This window comes from Osmerus mordax, chromosome 2 (assembly GCF_038355195.1).
Source record: "Osmerus mordax isolate fOsmMor3 chromosome 2, fOsmMor3.pri, whole genome shotgun sequence".
Taxonomy (NCBI): Eukaryota; Metazoa; Chordata; class Actinopteri; order Osmeriformes; family Osmeridae; genus Osmerus; species Osmerus mordax.
In genome coordinates, this window is record NC_090051.1 from 16,581,953 (window position 1) to 16,600,301 (window position 18,349).

Below are 18,349 nucleotides of genomic sequence, written 5' to 3' on the forward strand. Positions count from 1 at the left end.
ACAGTTGTCTAAACAGACATTGTGAGGATTTGGTCAACTTAAGAAGCTCATTGAGTGTAACACATGGCTACAGTACCTTGCCTATGCAGAAACATTAGTCTGTAAAGGCTGACTACACTGTAAATGAGGTTACAAGTGCACTTCAACAGCCAAAAACTGGGCCCATGAACATAGCTGTGTTGCCACAGTACAGTACATGCAAGCTTTTTGCTAACGTGCAAAAAAGTGATATAGCCAAACTGTTATTTCATCTTATGAAAATTGCGAAGCGGTGTCCAAAGGTTTATTTACAAAATACTTTACTGATATAGCAAAAACCTGTTGTCACATGGAGGGAGGGGTGGGAATGGTGCTCGATAAACAAACTAAACGTATTTGCATCATGTTGGGTCAATACCATAATGTCTGTTTGCAAGTCAGTTTATTTCTGTTGGGGTTTCACATTCTGAAGAGCTGACAATTACAGCACTTTACATCCATCCCCTCTCTTCAGTCCAAGTGGTCAGGCCTGACTGTGGTATATATATATATATAACACACAACCTGGTAGTCTCAACAGTTTTACCTCAAACACTGAGCCTGGTAACACTATTTACATAATGTGATATTCACATGTCAAACACGGTGGACTTCTTTAAGCAGCAGTGTCGTAGACTTGCAACAGGTACACACGAGTGTGTTTATAAAACAAAAAATGAGTAAAAAGTAATGTTTTGAGCCTTTGTGTGGTGTTTAGCTGACAACACTGATAACAGGCTGATTGTTTCCAATCTAAACTTGGTGGGTCATTCAGTGTTCAACATACTTAACAGCACAAAAAAGAGGACCTTGTCACAAACCTGATTGCTAATTTTATGCCAGTTTTCATCTCAGATTGTCTTTTAGTTAGAAAACGAGAGCCATTTAGATGGTATTCCTGTAATTCTTGCGTGAAGGTCTTAAGATGGGCTCAACTTAAATTCAACATTTTGTCACTTTCAGGTAATTTTTTTTAAATCCAAATTATAGACGAAAGGTATAACGTAATAGACCTTTAGTCTTCAAAGTGACAAAATTAAAGTGACAAACAAACTTCACTGTGTCAAACTGGTGTTCTCCAATTTTATTTTTAAATAATGCTTATAATTACGTGACGTAATTATACATGTTAAATGTACTTTTTCCCCCCCAAGTTTTGCCAGATCCAAATGGGCATTACATCATCACTGGGCCAGCCAAATGATTCTTTATCACCAAAAAAAAATCGAAAGTGAAATAACTTTACTTCTGCCCCTTCAGAAGCTGTTCCTCCAGCTAAACAAGTGGATTAGGAGTAACATCTAGAGACACGTCAGAATATTATTACACCACAGCATAACAACCTTCCGGCAACCACTGGAAAAGCTCAACAGACCATTTTACATTAGGGAAAAACAACCAGCCCACCTGACGTGTTGTCGTAGATCAACTGGCCTCCTATTGAGAACCTTTAGAACAGTCAGAACGCAGGAATCCTCTATGTAGAAACTCAACAATCCAACATTCCGTACAAACGGGAGGAAACAGATGATGCAGAAACTAGGAGAAGGTTTACTGAGGAAACAGAAACTCATCAGGAGTGAACATCAGGGGAACAGAACTGAACCAAGGGCAGCCATGACGGGTGGGCATGGAGACAGGGTCTGCTGTAGGAGTCCAACGGGCTGAAGCTCAGGAGATGAAGGAGAAGGTCAGGCACTACTATATCTCAGGTCATTCCATGATGTTCCTCCACCTCCAGGCCAGCAGCAGACAGACGAGGTGGAGGTCCCCCTGCTCCACTAGCTGTGTGAGGACACGTCAGAGGAGCTGCTGCTGTTGCTGTTGGTGGTCTGGGCTCTCTTAATGTACAAGTTTAGCAGCTTCATCTGAAACAGAATAGAATAAAATGCAGCTTAATTGTGTACATTGGACTAATGGACAATTGTCCCTTTCCTGAGCTCAATACTTTTTAAAATACTGACCTTCCTGACAGGAAGCGTGAATTTAAGACATGGCTATAAACAGCTAAACCCTTGTTTTTGGGGCTATCTCGTTGTTTATGATCATTGACCTACGCACCTTTTGCTCTTTCTTGTAAGTCGCTTTGGATAAAAGCGTCTGCTAAATGACTAAATGTAAATATCAAAACGTTTCTAGTCTTGGACAAATGAAACACCTGCTTGGTGAAATTCTTGCTTGGTGTAGTAAGGAGCCCATGTCTACTGCTAACTGAACAGATCCCTGTGCTGTAGGAGCTCCTCTCTGCAGGGCCAGCAGTGTGACGGGGCTCTCCGACAGGGTGTGAAGGCTAACTCGGCTGTAGCGTCGAGCCAGTGTTCTGTAACCAGGCTTACGCAACCGGCGTCAATATCCACTATCCAATAACCAACAGACTGGATCAAGCCCAAACACTGTCAAGGGGGAAAGACCAGTCCAGCACCTTTATTTAACTGAAGGACACACTGCAGTGCAGAAAGTTCATGAAGGACATATATTACCATGTACCTTTGGCAGGGAGGTCAATTGAACCCAGAGGTCAAATAAAAACATGGAAAACCAACAAGGGGCTTGTCTTTTGGGGGCAGGTGCATGTTTGTCTGTGTGCGCATGAGGACTTTAGGCATATGGCAACACGTACCTTGCTGCCGGTGAGCTGGGCCAAGTGTGGCTTGAGGTCTTCACCAATCACGGAGTAGATGGCCACCAGACAGAACACGCTGGCCTTGCGTACGCTACTCTCTGTGTTGTCATAGCCCTGGGAACACACAGCCACAACGAGCATCAGTGACTGGCAGTCAGCCAAACATACACAGGTCACATGGGAGGTAGGAGGTGGGTGTGTGCAGGAGGGAAAAGTACAAGCAAACATTTCCTGGTACAAATAAGGCAAACTGTTCCAACTGTCCAAATATGACGGGTCCAAAACTGACAGTTACACACACCCCAGCCCTTTCAACCCACATCCAAAATAAGTCTGAAAGTCACTTTCCCTGCAAAAAGCTACCATTGAACAGAACCTCTGACAGAGCAGAGCCATGGGAGGGGGGGGGGGGTGATGTACTGACCTGCAGCAGCCCGGGGATGATGTCGGGCAGCAGGGTGACCAGGGACTCCTTGGTGATGCGCTCGATCACCTTGGTCTGCATCTTGATAGCGGCCAGGTTGATGGGGTAGTCGGCCGTCTGCACTATGGGGCACAGCACCTTGATGCACTGCTCTGGATGGATGGAGCCTGCCAGGGTGACAGCTGACTCCTCTGCGGCCCGCACCACCTACACACACACACACACAGCGAGAAAGAGGAAGGAGTCTCTATATTACTCTGCACATGAGTCTCAGAATGATTAAGCTACCGTCTTAATAGGCAACGTCTTCGCAAATCCAAAGTGATTTCCCCATACGTGAGCGGTCGGAGGGCATACCTCTTTGTGCGAGTCTTTGTGGGCCTCCAGGGTCTTCATGATGGTGAGCTCAGCGTAGTTCTTGAAGCGGATGGGCTGGTTCCTCAGGATCTCCTTCAGGACTCTCAGAGCCAGGGCCCTGATGGTGTGCTGCGGGGAGGGAGGGAGGGATCATCGGATGCCGTCGGAGGGCTCGTACGCACTCGTACGGCACGGTAGACTCGACAGACACTCCGTTCGTACAGCGCACAAACACACAGGCGTCCGGTAAACACACACCCTCACTCAGGCCCGCACACACCCAGACACACGTCCCCCCTCGGGGGGTGGGCAGACCTACGTCTTTGTCCCCCAGGGTCTCCAGCAGCAGCAGCAGGATGGTCTTGAAGTGCTCGTCCCACACGGCCAGGTTGTCCTCCCGTGTGATCTTCAGCAGCTCCACCAGCGCCCCCTTGCGCTCGTCCACGCGCTCGTTGTGATTGGACAGCTCCTTCAGCAGGTCGGCCACCAGGTCTGAGTGGTGATGGGGAACTGCTCAGGACAGGTACAGAGGGACTATAACGGCCACAATCTTCACGTGTCTGGACATGGGGTCCGGTGTGCCGCCACGGAGGTGTAAGAGCACCCTACCGGCTGAACAGCTGTTAAGTGATCTGTGTTCACGTGCGTTGATGCACATTTGTGTGATTAGTCTTTTATGATAACTGTGCAATAAAGCAATATTGTCTGCATGCATTTTATGGATTAAGATTTAACAGCATAGGCATTTATTTGAGGTTAGAGAGCCTTGATATGAGCCGTCAGCCATGTTTCTTTGAACAAACGGCACGGAAGCTGTGCAACAACAGCGTAGCTAGCACATCGTGATGCTATATGCGGGAAGAGGAGAGACGGATGGATAGAGATGGGACAGAGATGACACGTTGCGAATACACAGCAGGTACCCTCAGCCCTACTACCCTTGTCACCCAAGTCAGACATTTAGAAATGTTTCGGGCTGGGCCTGATTAACTGCAGTGAAGGAAACAGCCTGCTGTGAACAACATGAAAAGTCTAACCAAGACCAGCCAAGTTCAGTTGGGCATTAGTAGCGTGAGAAAGGTGTCAAACAAGTCATCAAGATAAAGGGGGTAGGGAGCCATTGAGGAAAGGGGGGGGGTTATCAAGAGGGGGGGTGGGGGCGGGGTCTTTACCAGGTGCAAAGCCCTTGACGACCACCATCTTGTTTTCTCCACAGTCCTGCCGGCGGCCTGGAGAGGAGGTGGATGGAGGGGAGAAGGAGAAGATGGATGGATGGATCCAGGGGGATGGGAGGAGAAGGACACAAAGCAAGGGATGTGATGATGACAACAGCAACCACCACAGACAAGGAGCCACGCCCACGTCCTGGGTGGGAACGCCACACCACTCCTGTTGTGACACTAAACCACCATGTGGTGTGACGAGGCTCATACCCCTTCTCCAATCACACAGGTCCTGTTGCCAAAACGTCATTTGACGCTTTTCCACTGCATGGTACCGGCTTGACTTGACCGATTATACACGCCTTTTACGGTTTTCTTTAGGGCAAATTTGGTGCTACCAGATCCGTACCATTTGGATGAAATGTTTATAGTCCTTGCTATACGCACGTGTGTTGTATGTTTAGGAAAAATATTTGTGGTTATGAATAATGAGTTACAATACGGTGGCCCTGAAATGCAAATCACAACAACTAATATGAGTGCATCCCCCAAATATGAGTCAACTCCCCCCAAATAGGATGACTTGAAGTCTCTTCAGAGACACCCCCCACCTCCCCCCCTTCACCTCCTCCCCCTTCACCTCCCCCCCAATACAAAGAAACGCTCAGCCAAATGGGAAACGACATTAACTCAAAAACACATTACATTAACTCAACGGAAAGGGTTGGTACTACACTTCGTTGCTGAATGGATGCAGTAACTAACAAGAAATAAGAAATTGATCGACAGAAGTACAAAATGCAATAGCCTGACAGAGTTAGTGCACCAGGACATTTGTTTGGCTATCGAAGCATGTAGAAAATAGTAGGCTACTTATGCAACAGTATAAATTGCGTGTTAAACGTAAAAATCGATAGCCAAACAACCATCCCGGTCCACGTAACTCTGTCATTATCAATGAAGTTGATCGTTTTGGTTGGAAGAAAATAATAAACATGTTAACAATTCAGAGTCATGACTTGCACTACTCTTTATTTTAATCAGGGACATTCCTATGAAATAATATTAGATATGATGTCAACCAGGCACGTGCACAGACATTTTGGGGGGCAGGTACTCAAACCAAAAAAGGGCACTCATTGTCAAAATGATTTATGCCTGCATGCCTGCATCTCTCTCTCTCTTGATTAAACATGACACACGTCAGTAAACATCTGGACAAGGCTTGGAAATCACGAATTTCCTGAGTTTTTTAGGAAACGTCGGACCAGTTGCGACGTAATGTTTTCAGCTGCGCTAATGTTGTGGTTAATTTATCACCAAACAACGTTGAGGGATTGCACAAACACCGTCATTACCTGTTTGTCTGATGATGCGGGTCAGAGAAGAAGTAGGCTGCAGTCGTTTGGCCTGGGGCTCATCACTGCATGAGCACTAAGTGGAGGAGGAGGAGGGAGGGGCGGGGGCTTGTCAGCGCCGCGCAGCATGTCGGGGCGAAATTCTCACAAGAACTCAAATAAATGCCCCGTCAGATATCAAAACACATTTGGGGGGAATTGACAGATGACAGTCATTTTTATTCTTAAATATTGATGAATGAAGAAAAAATTGGGCTCCAGCAGAAGGAGGCAAAGGGCAAAAGGACAGGTGCTTGAGCACCACTTGGGTCTATCTGTACACGTGCCTGCTGTTAACGTTTCACAACATTAAAATAAGTAGCCTATGAGCACGCTAAAAACGCAGTTGAAGGAAGCAGGACTTTTTAGAAGAAAAAAATAATATATTAGTCCACGACAGAAGAACGAAATGCCACAATGACAGAGTTACGTGGACCAGGATAGTTGTTTGGTTATCGATTTTTAAGTTTTTACGTTTGATACGCAATTTATACTTTTGCATAAGTAGCCTACTATTTGCTACATGCTTTGATAGCCAAACAAATGTCCCTGGTGCACGTAACTTTGTCAGGCTATTGCGTTTTGTACTTCTGTTGATCAATTTCTTATTTCTAGTTAGTTACTGCATCCATTCAGCGACGAAATGTAGTACCAACCCTTTCCAATACAAACCCGTGTCTTTGTATTGGGGGGAAGTGAGCAAGTCATCCTATGTGGGGGGAGTTGACTCGTATTTGGGGGGAGTGTTTTCATTTGCTGGATGCAATCATATTAGTGGGTGTGATTTGCACTTTAGGGCCACCGTAGTTACAGGTTATAAGTGTGTTTAATAATTTCTAGTATATGGGAGAGCTGTCTTCTGTTGTATGTTGGGTGGTAGTATTGTTGGCTATTCAGTTTGATTATTTCTGGAATTCCTTCTTTTGTTTGTCATTATACATGCAAGGAAAATATATGGAAAAGAGAGTTTTGCACCAAAACCAGCTGCCAGTATGACTGCTACCATACTCCTTGGTGACACCCACAACACCTCATGGTCACATAACAACATGGGTCAGGATGGGGGGGGGGGTCAATGACAGGCCGGGCGGTCAGAGGTCAAGGAGGACTCACAGTCACGGAACTGCTCCACATCGTCATCGAACACGGCCTCCTTCAGGGCGCTCTTGTCGTAGGTGCTGATGGTGTCCCCGTAGCCGTAGGGGGCGAACTCGCGGCCCCGCGGCCCAGAGAAGGAGCGGGGCGATGGGGTGTTGAGCAGGGAGGTCTTGTTGTCCAGGGCGGTACGCCCCCCCTCGACCACATCCAGCCCCAGGCGGGCGTCAGAGCCCGGGGAGGCCACCCCTCCTTCCCTCCCAGCCTGGAGAGAGAGCCACACAGAGAGGGGGGGGGGGAGGATGGGGATAGAGACAAACCATCAGGAGGACTGACCACCGTGCTTGCTTGAGCCCCTGACCAGACGCCGCCGCGTTCACTCACGCCATCGTCCCTCTTGCCGTCTCGTCTGATGGGCTCGTTGAGGTCCTCCTGGCTGCGGTAGCTGAAGCTCTGGATGGCCTCGGTGACACCGCGCAGCGAGCTGTAGATCTCCTCGGAGTTCATGTTCTCCGTGTCGTACTCCGTCATGCTGCAAGCACAGAGGCCACAGGTGAGGGGAGGGCTGTCAGACAGGCTAACGTGAACAACTACACCGGCTGGTTGGGTCTTACACCATGCAAAGGGGTTGTGTTCCATAAAGGGCTTGTGAACCCAAGAAGACAAAACCAGGCAAGGATGCGTTCTCGACCGAGGTCCTCGATTAGTTTATTAGTAAGCGGAAATTGAGGATAGTAACTCTAGACAGTAATAGGAGTCAGTTGGCTGAGCGGTGAGGGAGTCGGGCTAGTAATCCGAAGGTTGCCAGTTCGATTCCCGGTCATGCCAACTGACGTTGTGTCCTTGGGCAAGGCACTTCACCCTACTTGCCTCGGGGGGATGTCCCTGTACTTACTGTAAGTCGCTCTGGATAAGAGCGTCTGCTAAATGACTAAATGTAAATGTAATGTAAATGTAATAGAGAAGAAACAAGAGCCGCTAATAATAACTTTGAAAAAGTACTGTCCTCAAACGAGGCTATGATTCCCAAGAGAAAGGAAGAGGACCAGCGGTCACTGTTTTGTGCACTTCCTGTTTCCCCCTCCTTGCCTTGCTCTGCCGAGCCTCTGGGTGTGTTACCTGGGAGAGTAAGCTCTGCGGAGGACCCTGAGGGAGGGGGCGGCAGGGGTGGAGAGAGGCAGAGGAGGGGGAAGGGGGTGCTTTGACAGCCCGTCGACACTCCAACCCCACAACCGACTATAGCCACAGCACGGCCGCGAGGGAAGGACGGACGGAAAGGATGACCGGGGGGGGGAGGGCAACAACAACAAGTTGGGGGGGGGGGCAACAACAACAACACAAGGAAGCACAGAGCAGGAGAGAGGTGCGGAGAGGGAGAGAAAGACAAGAGACAAAGGAAGAAGAGACTGAGCGTTGAGGTTAGGCGCACGTGTTAAGAAGAGCACTGGAGTGTACCAGAAACCCACAAGCGTCCAAAGACGAACCCCTTATGACCAAACAGACTGCGGCTCTGCCCAGGCACAGTTTCACGATGAGTCCGTATCTTTGCATTTGGCTGTTTGTAGAAACTAGATTCTCTTTGCGTACGTGGGTTTCTGCTAGAGAGGCCAGAAGGACGCAGGGAGTGAGCTGCTCGGATGGAGCCGTCATGTCACATGACTTCCTGACTTCCTGACACGACAGTGGGAGTCCAGAGCAGCTCACTCGTCACCGCGCTCGTCGGCGGTCAGCGAGACAAAGTCACTCAGCACGACAAGCCTTTTTACGTTAGCCCAGCGCCACCACAGGGGGTCACGACGACACACTGATAAGCAGGTGATTGCGTGTGCGTACCTGGGAGACAGTCCTCCATGGGAGCAGTTGGTTGGGGAGGTCAGGGGGCTGGACCGACTGGGGGTGAGGCGGGGTGGAGTTCGGCCAATCGTGTTGCTTGGAGAACCCTTTAGGGGGAAAAAAAGAAGGAAAAAATAACTGGCATTAAACACTCAATCAATATGGGAGTCAGGTGGCTGAGCGGTGAGGGAATCGGGCTAGTAATCCGAAGGTTGCCAGTTCGATTCCCGGTCATGCCAACTGACGTTGTGTCCTTGAGCAAGGCACTTCACCCTGCTTGCCTCGGGGGAATGTCCCTGTACTTACTATAAGTCGCTCTGGATAAGAGCGTCTGCTAAATGACTAAATGTAAATATGGCTTCGAGTGAGGTTGTACACAGGCAGGTCCACTGTGCCCATGGGTCATACCACGCTGCTGCTGGTGTTGCTGGAGTTCTTCAGGTGGTTGTGGAGCAGCTTGGTGGCTCCGTCCTGGAAGGTCTTGGGCAGAGCCCCCAACAGCATAGTGAACTCAGGGGTGTTGAGCTCAAACAGAGAGATCAGCACCACCTGGGCAGCCTGCAGGGCACAGCAGGGCACACGGGGCACAGGGAGGGCATGGTCAGTGCTGGTTACTGTACTGTTACTGTTACTGTACTGTCTTGACGGATGAACCCTCTGGGAAGTACAGTGAATATTATTAGACCTGGCTATATTGCCAGGTCTACATTGGCACAGACGTCCAACCTAATTTGACACTGTTTGTAGCGCCTTGGTGTTGTCACACCATGCAAGTGCAACGCCATTCAGATGTAGTCCTACAAAAACATTGGTTTTCTTATCTGGCACAGTTATACATTTAAGAAGTGCAGTGTTAAATCATCCTGCCTAGGTTGTTGTTCCACAACACATAACGATCAACATGCAGATGGACAAGAGCTTGTTAATATGGATCCGGACAGACACAAATGTGTTACGCACAAAGAGGAAGAAAACACGGCAATCCAGTTCATACGGTTCAATTTTTAACCAGGCCAAAAGAGCAAAAGAGCAAATTTCCATTTGCATATGTCTAACAGTCACAAACACCGTCAGCCTCCACACTTAGTAACTACTTCAGCCGACGTCAGACTGGTGGATCTGCAGTCAGGTGTGCGAGGCATAGCTGGGTTAGAGAGCGACAGGGCTAGAGGTCAGAAGGTGAAGAAGAAAGGCCACGCCGGAGGGGCTCCCCGTGTGCGTAGGGGCCGGGAGGGGTTAGAGGTCGCAGAAGGAGGGGCGGAGCGGGTCGGAGGTGCGTGCTGGGTGGCGATTGGTGTGTTTGGTGGGGCACTACCTGCTTACACCTGTCTTCCAGGTTGCCCTCCGTGGACAGTAAAGCCGTGGCGAGGGGCCTGCCTGCTAGCTCCTCGCTCACCCAGTTATGAAGCGTCTGGGGCACAGTGGCAGGGCGGAACGGGGGCGTTAACAGGTGGATCCATTCACACAGGACAACAAGCTGAGGTTCCCTAGCGTGCGAGCAATACGTGCGAACGTGGGGGAGGACTTAAGTTTGGAACCACGGGTGGAAAGACAAACAGAAGGTGCTGGAGGGGTGGGGGGGGGGGGACACATGATGTGCATGAGCATGGGACAAACTGGGGCAAGAGGGGAGTCAAGGCCGTCCCTGGGGAGCGTTGAGGGCACCCACGATAACGTTATGTAACCGTGGCATCCATAAACACACACAATCCCTGATGTCTGGCCTACCGTGTGTACTCTAGAACAGATGGATCATAGTCCACACTGAACACATACGGTTTGCAAATCCCTTCATTTACCTAAGCGTAGGAAGTTAATTCAGCCCTATTAACTCTGTAGGAAGCATGTTGCTGTTAAAAGGTGGGATTTAGGTAGAAAGCTTAGGCACTAAGATACCACACCCAAGACTGCAGCAGATAGTACCCAGGTCTAGGAGCATAAGGCCTATCTGAAATGAAACACGGGTTATTCAGATCAGTCTGGATACACATTTATACAGGCTTCATAGGTTTTGTGAAGGTCAGCTGAACGAAGCTATATGTAAGGTTTAGACAGGCTCGTCCAGAGCAGCGGTCAGGGAAGACCTCTCCGTACCTTCCGGACGTCGGAACTCTTGGGTTCTGTGGTCCACGTGATGATGCGAGACACGGCCAAGCGTGTTTCACTGGAGTTGACAAAGTCTGTGGGGTCCATCTGCCTGGCCAGGGACTCGATGTACTTCAGGATGGCCACCTTCACCTGCAAGACACAGAGGGAGTTGCCGGGTGGAGATACAAAGTCTCGGAAGCCGGACCGACCCCGAAGCCGGTCGTGATCAGTGTCCAGTTGGGAGACTTTGGTACCTTGAGGTTGGGCGTTTGTGTCTGGTCCACGATGAACCTCATCAGGATGTTGAACTGCTGGTCGAAGGGGAAAGACTCCCTGAAAAGATGACAGAAAAAGGAATGTGGCTAGGTTGGTACAGGGATGGATGCAGCTGTTTTGAGATGTTCTAGTTCGTTTATCCCCTCTTATCTGAACGAAAAGGAGTATTTCAAAATCTCTCTTTCTTGAACACGTAGGTTTGAGTGAGGTCCAGACCTGGTCACGTCCAGAGCCTTCTGGACCTTGGCCTGGACGGAGCCCAGCAGGTCTGCGCCCATCTTCTTCAGCAGCTGGGTGAGCAGGACGAACAGCCAGTCCTGGAGGTCCTCTCTGTGCACCGTGACAAAGTCTACCAGGGTCTCCAAGAACATGCTGAACACCTGACAACACACACAAACACATTGTGTGATTTCTACAGCAAAGACCCTCATTTTGACCACAAAAGGCGGTGGAAGTCACTGTGAGAGGGAATGATATCCCACACTTACTCTCTGTTGTTGAAATCCACACGGCAGCAGAGCGTGCAACAAGAGACACACACGTGATTAGTAAGAGCAAAATCAGTGACGCAGCACTTAGTAACATGCTTTTTCGGAATAAATTGCGCCAAAAAAACGTCATGGGCCAATGCAGGTCATTGGCCCTCCTGTGGGATGGGTTCGGTACCTTGCTGTGTGGGTCGGCAAACATCCTGGTGAAGATCTCACACAGTCTCTTCAGCTCCACGCGGCTGCAACACACACACACACACACATCAGAACTACCGTCACTGCACAGTAAACCGGCTCGGAACAAGGAACCTGACCGAACAAATGCTGGGCAGGTTCATCCCAGTGGCATGGACCATAACCCCGCCCCCTCCACCCCTCCCCCCACCCATCTCCGTCACACCCCACCCCCAGCGCCTCACTCCCAGCGCCTCACCCCTCACCCCCAGCGCCTCACCCCCAGCGCCTCACCCCCAGCCCCTCACCCCCAGCGCCTCACCCCCAGCCCCTCACCCCCAGCGCCTCACCCCCAACCCCCAGCGCCTCACCCCTCACCCCCAGCGCCTCACCCCCAGCGCCTCACCCCCAACCCCCAGCGCCTCACCCCTCACCCCCAGCGCCTCACCCCCAGCTCCTCACCTGAGGATCCTCTGGCTCTTCAGCAGGTTCTGCAGGCCCAGCAGCCCCTCCTTCCTCTCAGACCAGTTGGAGCTGGCGCAGTGGTTGAGCACCTCGGCCACGTCCTCCGTCTGACGCATGTAGTGGGGCAGGCCGCCGCCGTTGCGGGAGCTGTACGAGCGCTCGGAGCAGGCGCTGCTGGCGTCGCTGTTGGCGTCGTCGTCTGAGTAGATCCCCGGGGACTCGTAGCGCCGCCGCATCGGCTTCCTCTGCGGGGGGGGGGGGGGGGGGGGGGGGGTCAAAGGTGAGTGACGTTGAGGGATGGGTGGTCTGTCAGAGGCGGCCCGCTCTGGCTCAGTCAGTTAGGCATGATGGGATATGATGGGTATTTCCTTTGTTGGTGCTCAGGGAGCCATGCTGGTTGTGTTTTACTGAAACAGATTGACTACTGACTACCTGTGACAATCGAACTGGGTCGATTTCACTTGTTGTCGGCGGAGTATCAAAAGATAACGTCTGTGTCATTAGTAAGCCTTAAAGACCTTAGAGAGTGTATGATGTTGGAAGACTAACATCCAACAGGCAAGGTTGCACATGGAAGTGAGAACTTTTAAGTGCCGTCATGAGTTGGACACATAAATGGTTCGAATCAGCCTATTGGAACGCTGGCAAGTCAGCCGTATCATGTACACGTGTGATATTTCTAGATGCGTGAGTAGGGTGGATTACAGACGGTAACGCAAACAAGCAAACTACCTTATTCCTGGAGTCTCCTAACAGCTGAGAGGTGGATGAAGAGAATCAGGAGGAGAGAAAGGGAAGGACAGATCACAGGGTCAGAGGGGTCAACTAGACTGCAGTCCTTGTTGGGAACAGCCCAGTTATGATTTGGTGACGTCAGGTATGTGGTTTCCCCGACGGGGTCCTTACCAGAGCATCTGCCACGGCCGCCTCCACCTCAGTACCGGTGTTGAGGACTCGCATGGCGTTGACCGACGCCGAGATCCTGGCCTGGTGGAGCAAACCATACCGGTCTGGAAGGAAGGGAGAGGGGGGGGGGGCGGAGAGGTTGGTGAGTGAGGGGGTGGATTAAACAGGATCACAGGGTTCCATGGTCACTGAATCGCTTACCTGGAACTTTGACGAGGTGAATACAGTGAGTGATACTTATGGGGGACCTATTGTGGCGGTAAGATGTTGGGGTGGCGAAATTGCGCAAAAGAACGACACGGAAAAAAAACGACACTTCACCAAGACACCAAATAACATGGTTTTCATGAGCTTACACCATGAATGAAGAAGAAGAATGCAGAACAAGGATGAGAAGGATTCGCCCACCAACAGAAATCCCCAGATAACATAGAGTGGGACCCAATCAGGGCCAAATGAATCCCGTACAGGGAGAAACAAAACAAATAGGCCAGATATAGGATGGGCATGGATACAAGTGTGACATCAGATGCCAATGACAGTCTGACAAAGCAGTATGAACATTAGACGTTCTTGTGAGGAGGGGAAAATGGTGACCACAACAAAATGTGAACCTACAGTTAGCTTCCGTCAGCACTGGGTGTAAGGACACTAAAAGGGTAGCGGTAAAAAACAAAGGATAAATGGCTAACAGTCACAATATCAGCATGCCTGAGGCAAATCATATGCAGAAGCAGATGAAGACATCACAACAAAAGCCTCAATGACGAACGAAGAAATGAAAACAAGGCTTCCGCCTTCAAATTAACAACACTGCGCGCGGCACTGGACGACAGCACAGACAATGGATGACCTTGCTCCCTGTCGCCCCCTGGCGGCGTACAGTTGTGTGTCCACTGAGGGGGGAGGGAGGGGGGGGGGGACAGAAGGGTGGTGGGGTTTGGCGTGCCGGTCACCTGACTGGCCGTGGGGGTCGGCCGTGGAGAGCGCACTGGTGGAGCGGGAGTGACGTCGGGAGGCTGCGAGGAGGAGGAGGAGGGGGGGGGGGGACACCCGAGGGGTTAGACACACGCTACACACATACACACACCGGACACTCCTCTGAGGTACCCACACACTGCTGAGCTGAGCTGGGTGGGACTGGACAGTTACACACGGTTCAACTCTGAGAGCCAGTGGGGAAAGGACCCAAGAGCGGTCTGTATGGATCATGTGAATGACCAACTACCTAAAGTCAGAGGAGAAAGAGGGAAACGCCATGCAGCCCCTTTCCTGCATGCCACCCTCTTCCTCCACCAACTCAAGGCCCTGACAGATTTGTCATTTCCTGTGATGTCACGGTACAGGAAATAGACAGGAAATAGAGCCTCCTCTCCAGTCCATAGAGGAGCTGCAGGAAACACATGAGTGCATGGCCACGGAATGTAACATACATACATCACGCTGCCTTTTCATTCTGTCGTCCCATTTGTACTTGCAGTAAAAAGGTGAATGCACGTCCTTGAGCTATAATAATGCTTTCACGTAGTAAGACACATTCCATCACATGGATATTGTCTGGTTTGAACACAACGTACTCTTAACAAACAAAAAAAGTATTGCACATATACAACTTAAGAGTCCCATAATGATACAGTCACAATCCTACCCACCAGTCAGACAGACAGACAGACAGACAGTCAGACAGACAGACAGACAGACAATCTGTAAGACAGACAGTGCTTTATTCTAAAACTTGTCAGAGTTAGTTTTGCATGCCGAGAGCAGGTCAGGCAGAGCTACAGCAAGTGAAAGATTCCTCATGACCTAACACACTGGACAGATAGGGTGTAGTAGAGGTGAGGGCAGAAGAGTGTAAGGACTATGTGTTTGGACACGGGCAATGTTTCCCCTGAGAGGTCGGAAAGGCCCCACCGCTGCTGGTCCTGCTGGTGCTGAGGCCCCGCGGTCGTCGGTACTCACCCAGAGGAGCGAAGCCCCGGGTGGGGCTGGTGTCGCGGCTGCTCTCGCGGCTGGTGTCCCGGCTGCAGCCCTGACTCATGCTGGGCCGGGGGATGCGGCTCCGGGCTAGCGTGCGGTAGGGGAGAGCGGCATGAAGAAGAGCTTTACCACTGGCTGTCAGAACACACAGGTGAGGTTAGGGTTAGGTGGTGGGGTGGGGGGTTAGTGAGGGTTTGGGCCAGGCTGGGGGGGAGGGGGGGAAACCAAGATAGACAAGAAAGGGCTTTGCCCGTCACGCAGAATCACAGAATTCGAGGTTAGCTGAAGCTCACAGTCCAAGCTCAAGTCTGAAGTTCTCAGCTTTAATAACATGCAGATAAGACAAGAATTAGACGGCCACGTTTAATGCGACCATTTCTTACAAAGAACATAAAGAAGAAGAAGAACAAACTCCCAAGAGACAAAAAAAAAAACAACAACCAAGATCTGAAAGAAATTCACAATAAAAAATGGCGTCTTATTAAGTATTATAACGCAACCTAAAAATCCTATGGATTCATAGTTTGAAGAGTAAATGAGTCATTGTAAAAGACACTTCCCCTAAAAGAGTCACGTTTGTGACAGTTTGACATAATAAATAGCAGTCTTGCTTCCTTGTTGGATCGGTAACTCCTCCTACTCTGTCATGGCTACAATTAGACAGACGTAAAAAGGCAGCCTCCGCAGACATGGGGATGGAGTCTTGACGCCTGACACACACTGACAGTGACCTCAGCACAGACGCACACACCGACAGGCGGAAGGAACGGATGGTGAATTTGTGGATGAAGTACAAAAACCAATCGAACACAAAGGTTTAGACAGCAACGGGGGGGGGGGGGGGCAAGTGACTGGACTGGAGGTGAAATAGGGACTGATGTCCTTCCTGTGATGCTCAATGGTCGTCCACTTTCTCTGAAAGTAGGTCAGACAGTGGTCTTCTACGTGGTGGTGAGCCGACCCACTCAGAGGGACAGACGTCGCGAGTGGGATTATCTCCAGACCACTACACTGTAGATAAGATAGGGGTTGTGAAATCCCCCATTTGGACGCACTGCCATGGCATGCTGATAGCCTCAGTGAAGTGTGTCGTTTATCAGTGTCCAGCACAGGTGCTCTGTGCAGAGAAGGCTCCCAGTCTTACTACAGCCTGCAGCAGAATGCCCTGGAATGCTGGATGTCGTCTGTGTAGATGCACCATGTAAGTGTTGTCTGTGCGTTTGTCTATGTTTGTGCGTGTGCATGCTGATGTGTGTGTGTGTGTGTGCGTGAGTGTGTTTATGGATGCATGTGTGTGTGTCAGATGGCTGAGCGGTTAGGGAGTCGAGCCATTAATCAGAAGGTTGTTGGTTCGATTCCCGGCTTCCCAGGCCAAATGACGTTGTGTCCTTGGGCAAGGCACTTCACCCTACTTGCCTCGGGGGGAATGTCCCTGTACTTACTCTAAGTCGCTCTGGATAAGAGCGTCTGCTAAATGACTAAATGTAAATGTTTCATGTGTGTATGTTTATGTATGTTCGTGTGCATGTGTGTGTTTATTTATGGATGCGTGCATTTTGGTGTGTATGTGTGTGTATGTTAATGTACGGCCATGTTTCATGTACATGTGTGTGTGTGTGTGCTCCTCACCCAGGCCCAGGCGGCTGGGGCTGGTCTCCCGGCTGCAGCCCTGGCTGCGAGGGATCTTGCTCCTCTTGTCCAGTGGCGTGCTGGCGGCCGACACGGTGGCTCGGGGGATCCGCCCGTAGGCGTGGCCCAGCAGCTTGCCCGGGGAGCTGGAGCGGCTGCCCGCTGGGGGGAAAACACACACGCGCACACAAACAAAGGTCAGCAGTTAGCGAGTGGCCAGAGTCTGTAAGAGACAGAGGGCCTCCCGGAAGGGTCAGAGGTCAACTGCCGACGCACCTCTCCCGTGTCATGCTGGGGGGGGGGGGGGGGGGGGGGGGTTGGGGTGGTGGTGGGGGGGGGGGTTCTGGCAGGCTCAAAGCTGAAGTCCCATACATCCTCCATGTTTAGGAGGCACCGCACTGGGATATCAGTGGAGGTGAAAGGTCATCTTAGGAGACCTCATTTCGGCATATGACTGCTAAATCACGTTGCGGAACCGTGACCTATTCTTAAGTTCTTAGGAGCGACGACAACACTGGAGAGAGAGGGCAGGGACATTCTCCTTCCTAGGGCCGACGACTCGCACGGATAGAAACGCAGAGATGGGAATTCAGCTTTTGAATGGGCGAGGGACAAACGGTGACCAACGCAGACAGACAGAGGGGGGGGGGGGGGGGGGGTCTGGACCACATCTAACCGAGCGACTGACTTGACTGACTTGAGCTGTGGAAGAACACACAGGGACAGAACACCCACACACCCAACCATGAAGACAGGTCAGACCACAACCAACACACCACCAACGTAGAACGGTACAGCACGACAGGAAGGCTAGGTGGAAGGGACCAAGTAAACGCCATACAGAAACCATAGCAATTTTGCGGGGGCTTGAGTTGAACGGAGCATGCTGGTACGATGACATGAAGCTAGGAACGGAACGAATGAGTCGCCATGCATGAGCTCCGCGGAGAGGAAATGGGGTGGAGGCTTGGCTCGGATTGGATGAAGTTAGGCCTTACCACCGATGGGATTGGCCGATCTGGATCCTGGTTTATGGAGCCGCAGAACGGGTGAGAATCAGAACGGTCAATGTGACATGAGTGTGTGTTACCCAGCATGCACCATGCCAGGTCTGCAGTTCATTGTGCATGTTACACGTGCAAACGTCATCATATGTGAAGCCTCTAAGCCATTCAGACACGCGCACACACACACACACACACACAAGCACACGCACACTCCCTGTGATATGGTGCCCCGGAAGTGAATCCAGCCCCTTCACCAAGCAGGTTCATGAGGAAAACACAGAATACACAGGAAAAACGCAAGGACCTAATATGACCTCACAACTGTCACATCATGGGTCATACTGAGGCAATATGTGACAATGAGAGACTGAGCAGGACAATGCGACTCATGTTCTGACTCTAGCCTCATCTTGACTGGTACCG

The 18,349-nt window shown here is 50.7% G+C and overlaps 1 protein-coding gene across 1 annotated transcript in view; it reads right to left on the bottom strand.

The window, feature by feature from the left end:
- Nucleotides 1-1,087: 1,087 nt before the first annotated feature.
- clasp1a (cytoplasmic linker associated protein 1a) overlaps nt 1,088-18,349 on the bottom strand; it is a 53,807-nt gene continuing 36,545 nt past the window's right edge. The window contains exons 20-40 of the mRNA XM_067228182.1: nt 17,918-17,944; nt 16,920-17,081; nt 15,273-15,377; nt 14,267-14,329; nt 13,311-13,414; nt 13,137-13,160; nt 12,402-12,649; nt 11,941-12,004; nt 11,491-11,654; nt 11,253-11,331; nt 11,005-11,148; nt 9,319-9,468; nt 8,911-9,017; nt 7,462-7,609; nt 7,096-7,342; nt 4,595-4,651; nt 3,742-3,932; nt 3,423-3,551; nt 3,066-3,272; nt 2,639-2,755; nt 1,088-1,886 (exon numbers count right to left, since the gene is read on the bottom strand). Coding sequence (XP_067084283.1) covers nt 1,800-1,886; nt 2,639-2,755; nt 3,066-3,272; nt 3,423-3,551; nt 3,742-3,932; nt 4,595-4,651; nt 7,096-7,342; nt 7,462-7,609; nt 8,911-9,017; nt 9,319-9,468; nt 11,005-11,148; nt 11,253-11,331; nt 11,491-11,654; nt 11,941-12,004; nt 12,402-12,649; nt 13,137-13,160; nt 13,311-13,414; nt 14,267-14,329; nt 15,273-15,377; nt 16,920-17,081; nt 17,918-17,944 — 2,624 coding nt within the window. The 3' untranslated portion in view covers nt 1,088-1,799. The remainder of the gene's footprint in view (nt 1,887-2,638; nt 2,756-3,065; nt 3,273-3,422; nt 3,552-3,741; nt 3,933-4,594; nt 4,652-7,095; nt 7,343-7,461; nt 7,610-8,910; nt 9,018-9,318; nt 9,469-11,004; nt 11,149-11,252; nt 11,332-11,490; nt 11,655-11,940; nt 12,005-12,401; nt 12,650-13,136; nt 13,161-13,310; nt 13,415-14,266; nt 14,330-15,272; nt 15,378-16,919; nt 17,082-17,917; nt 17,945-18,349) is intronic.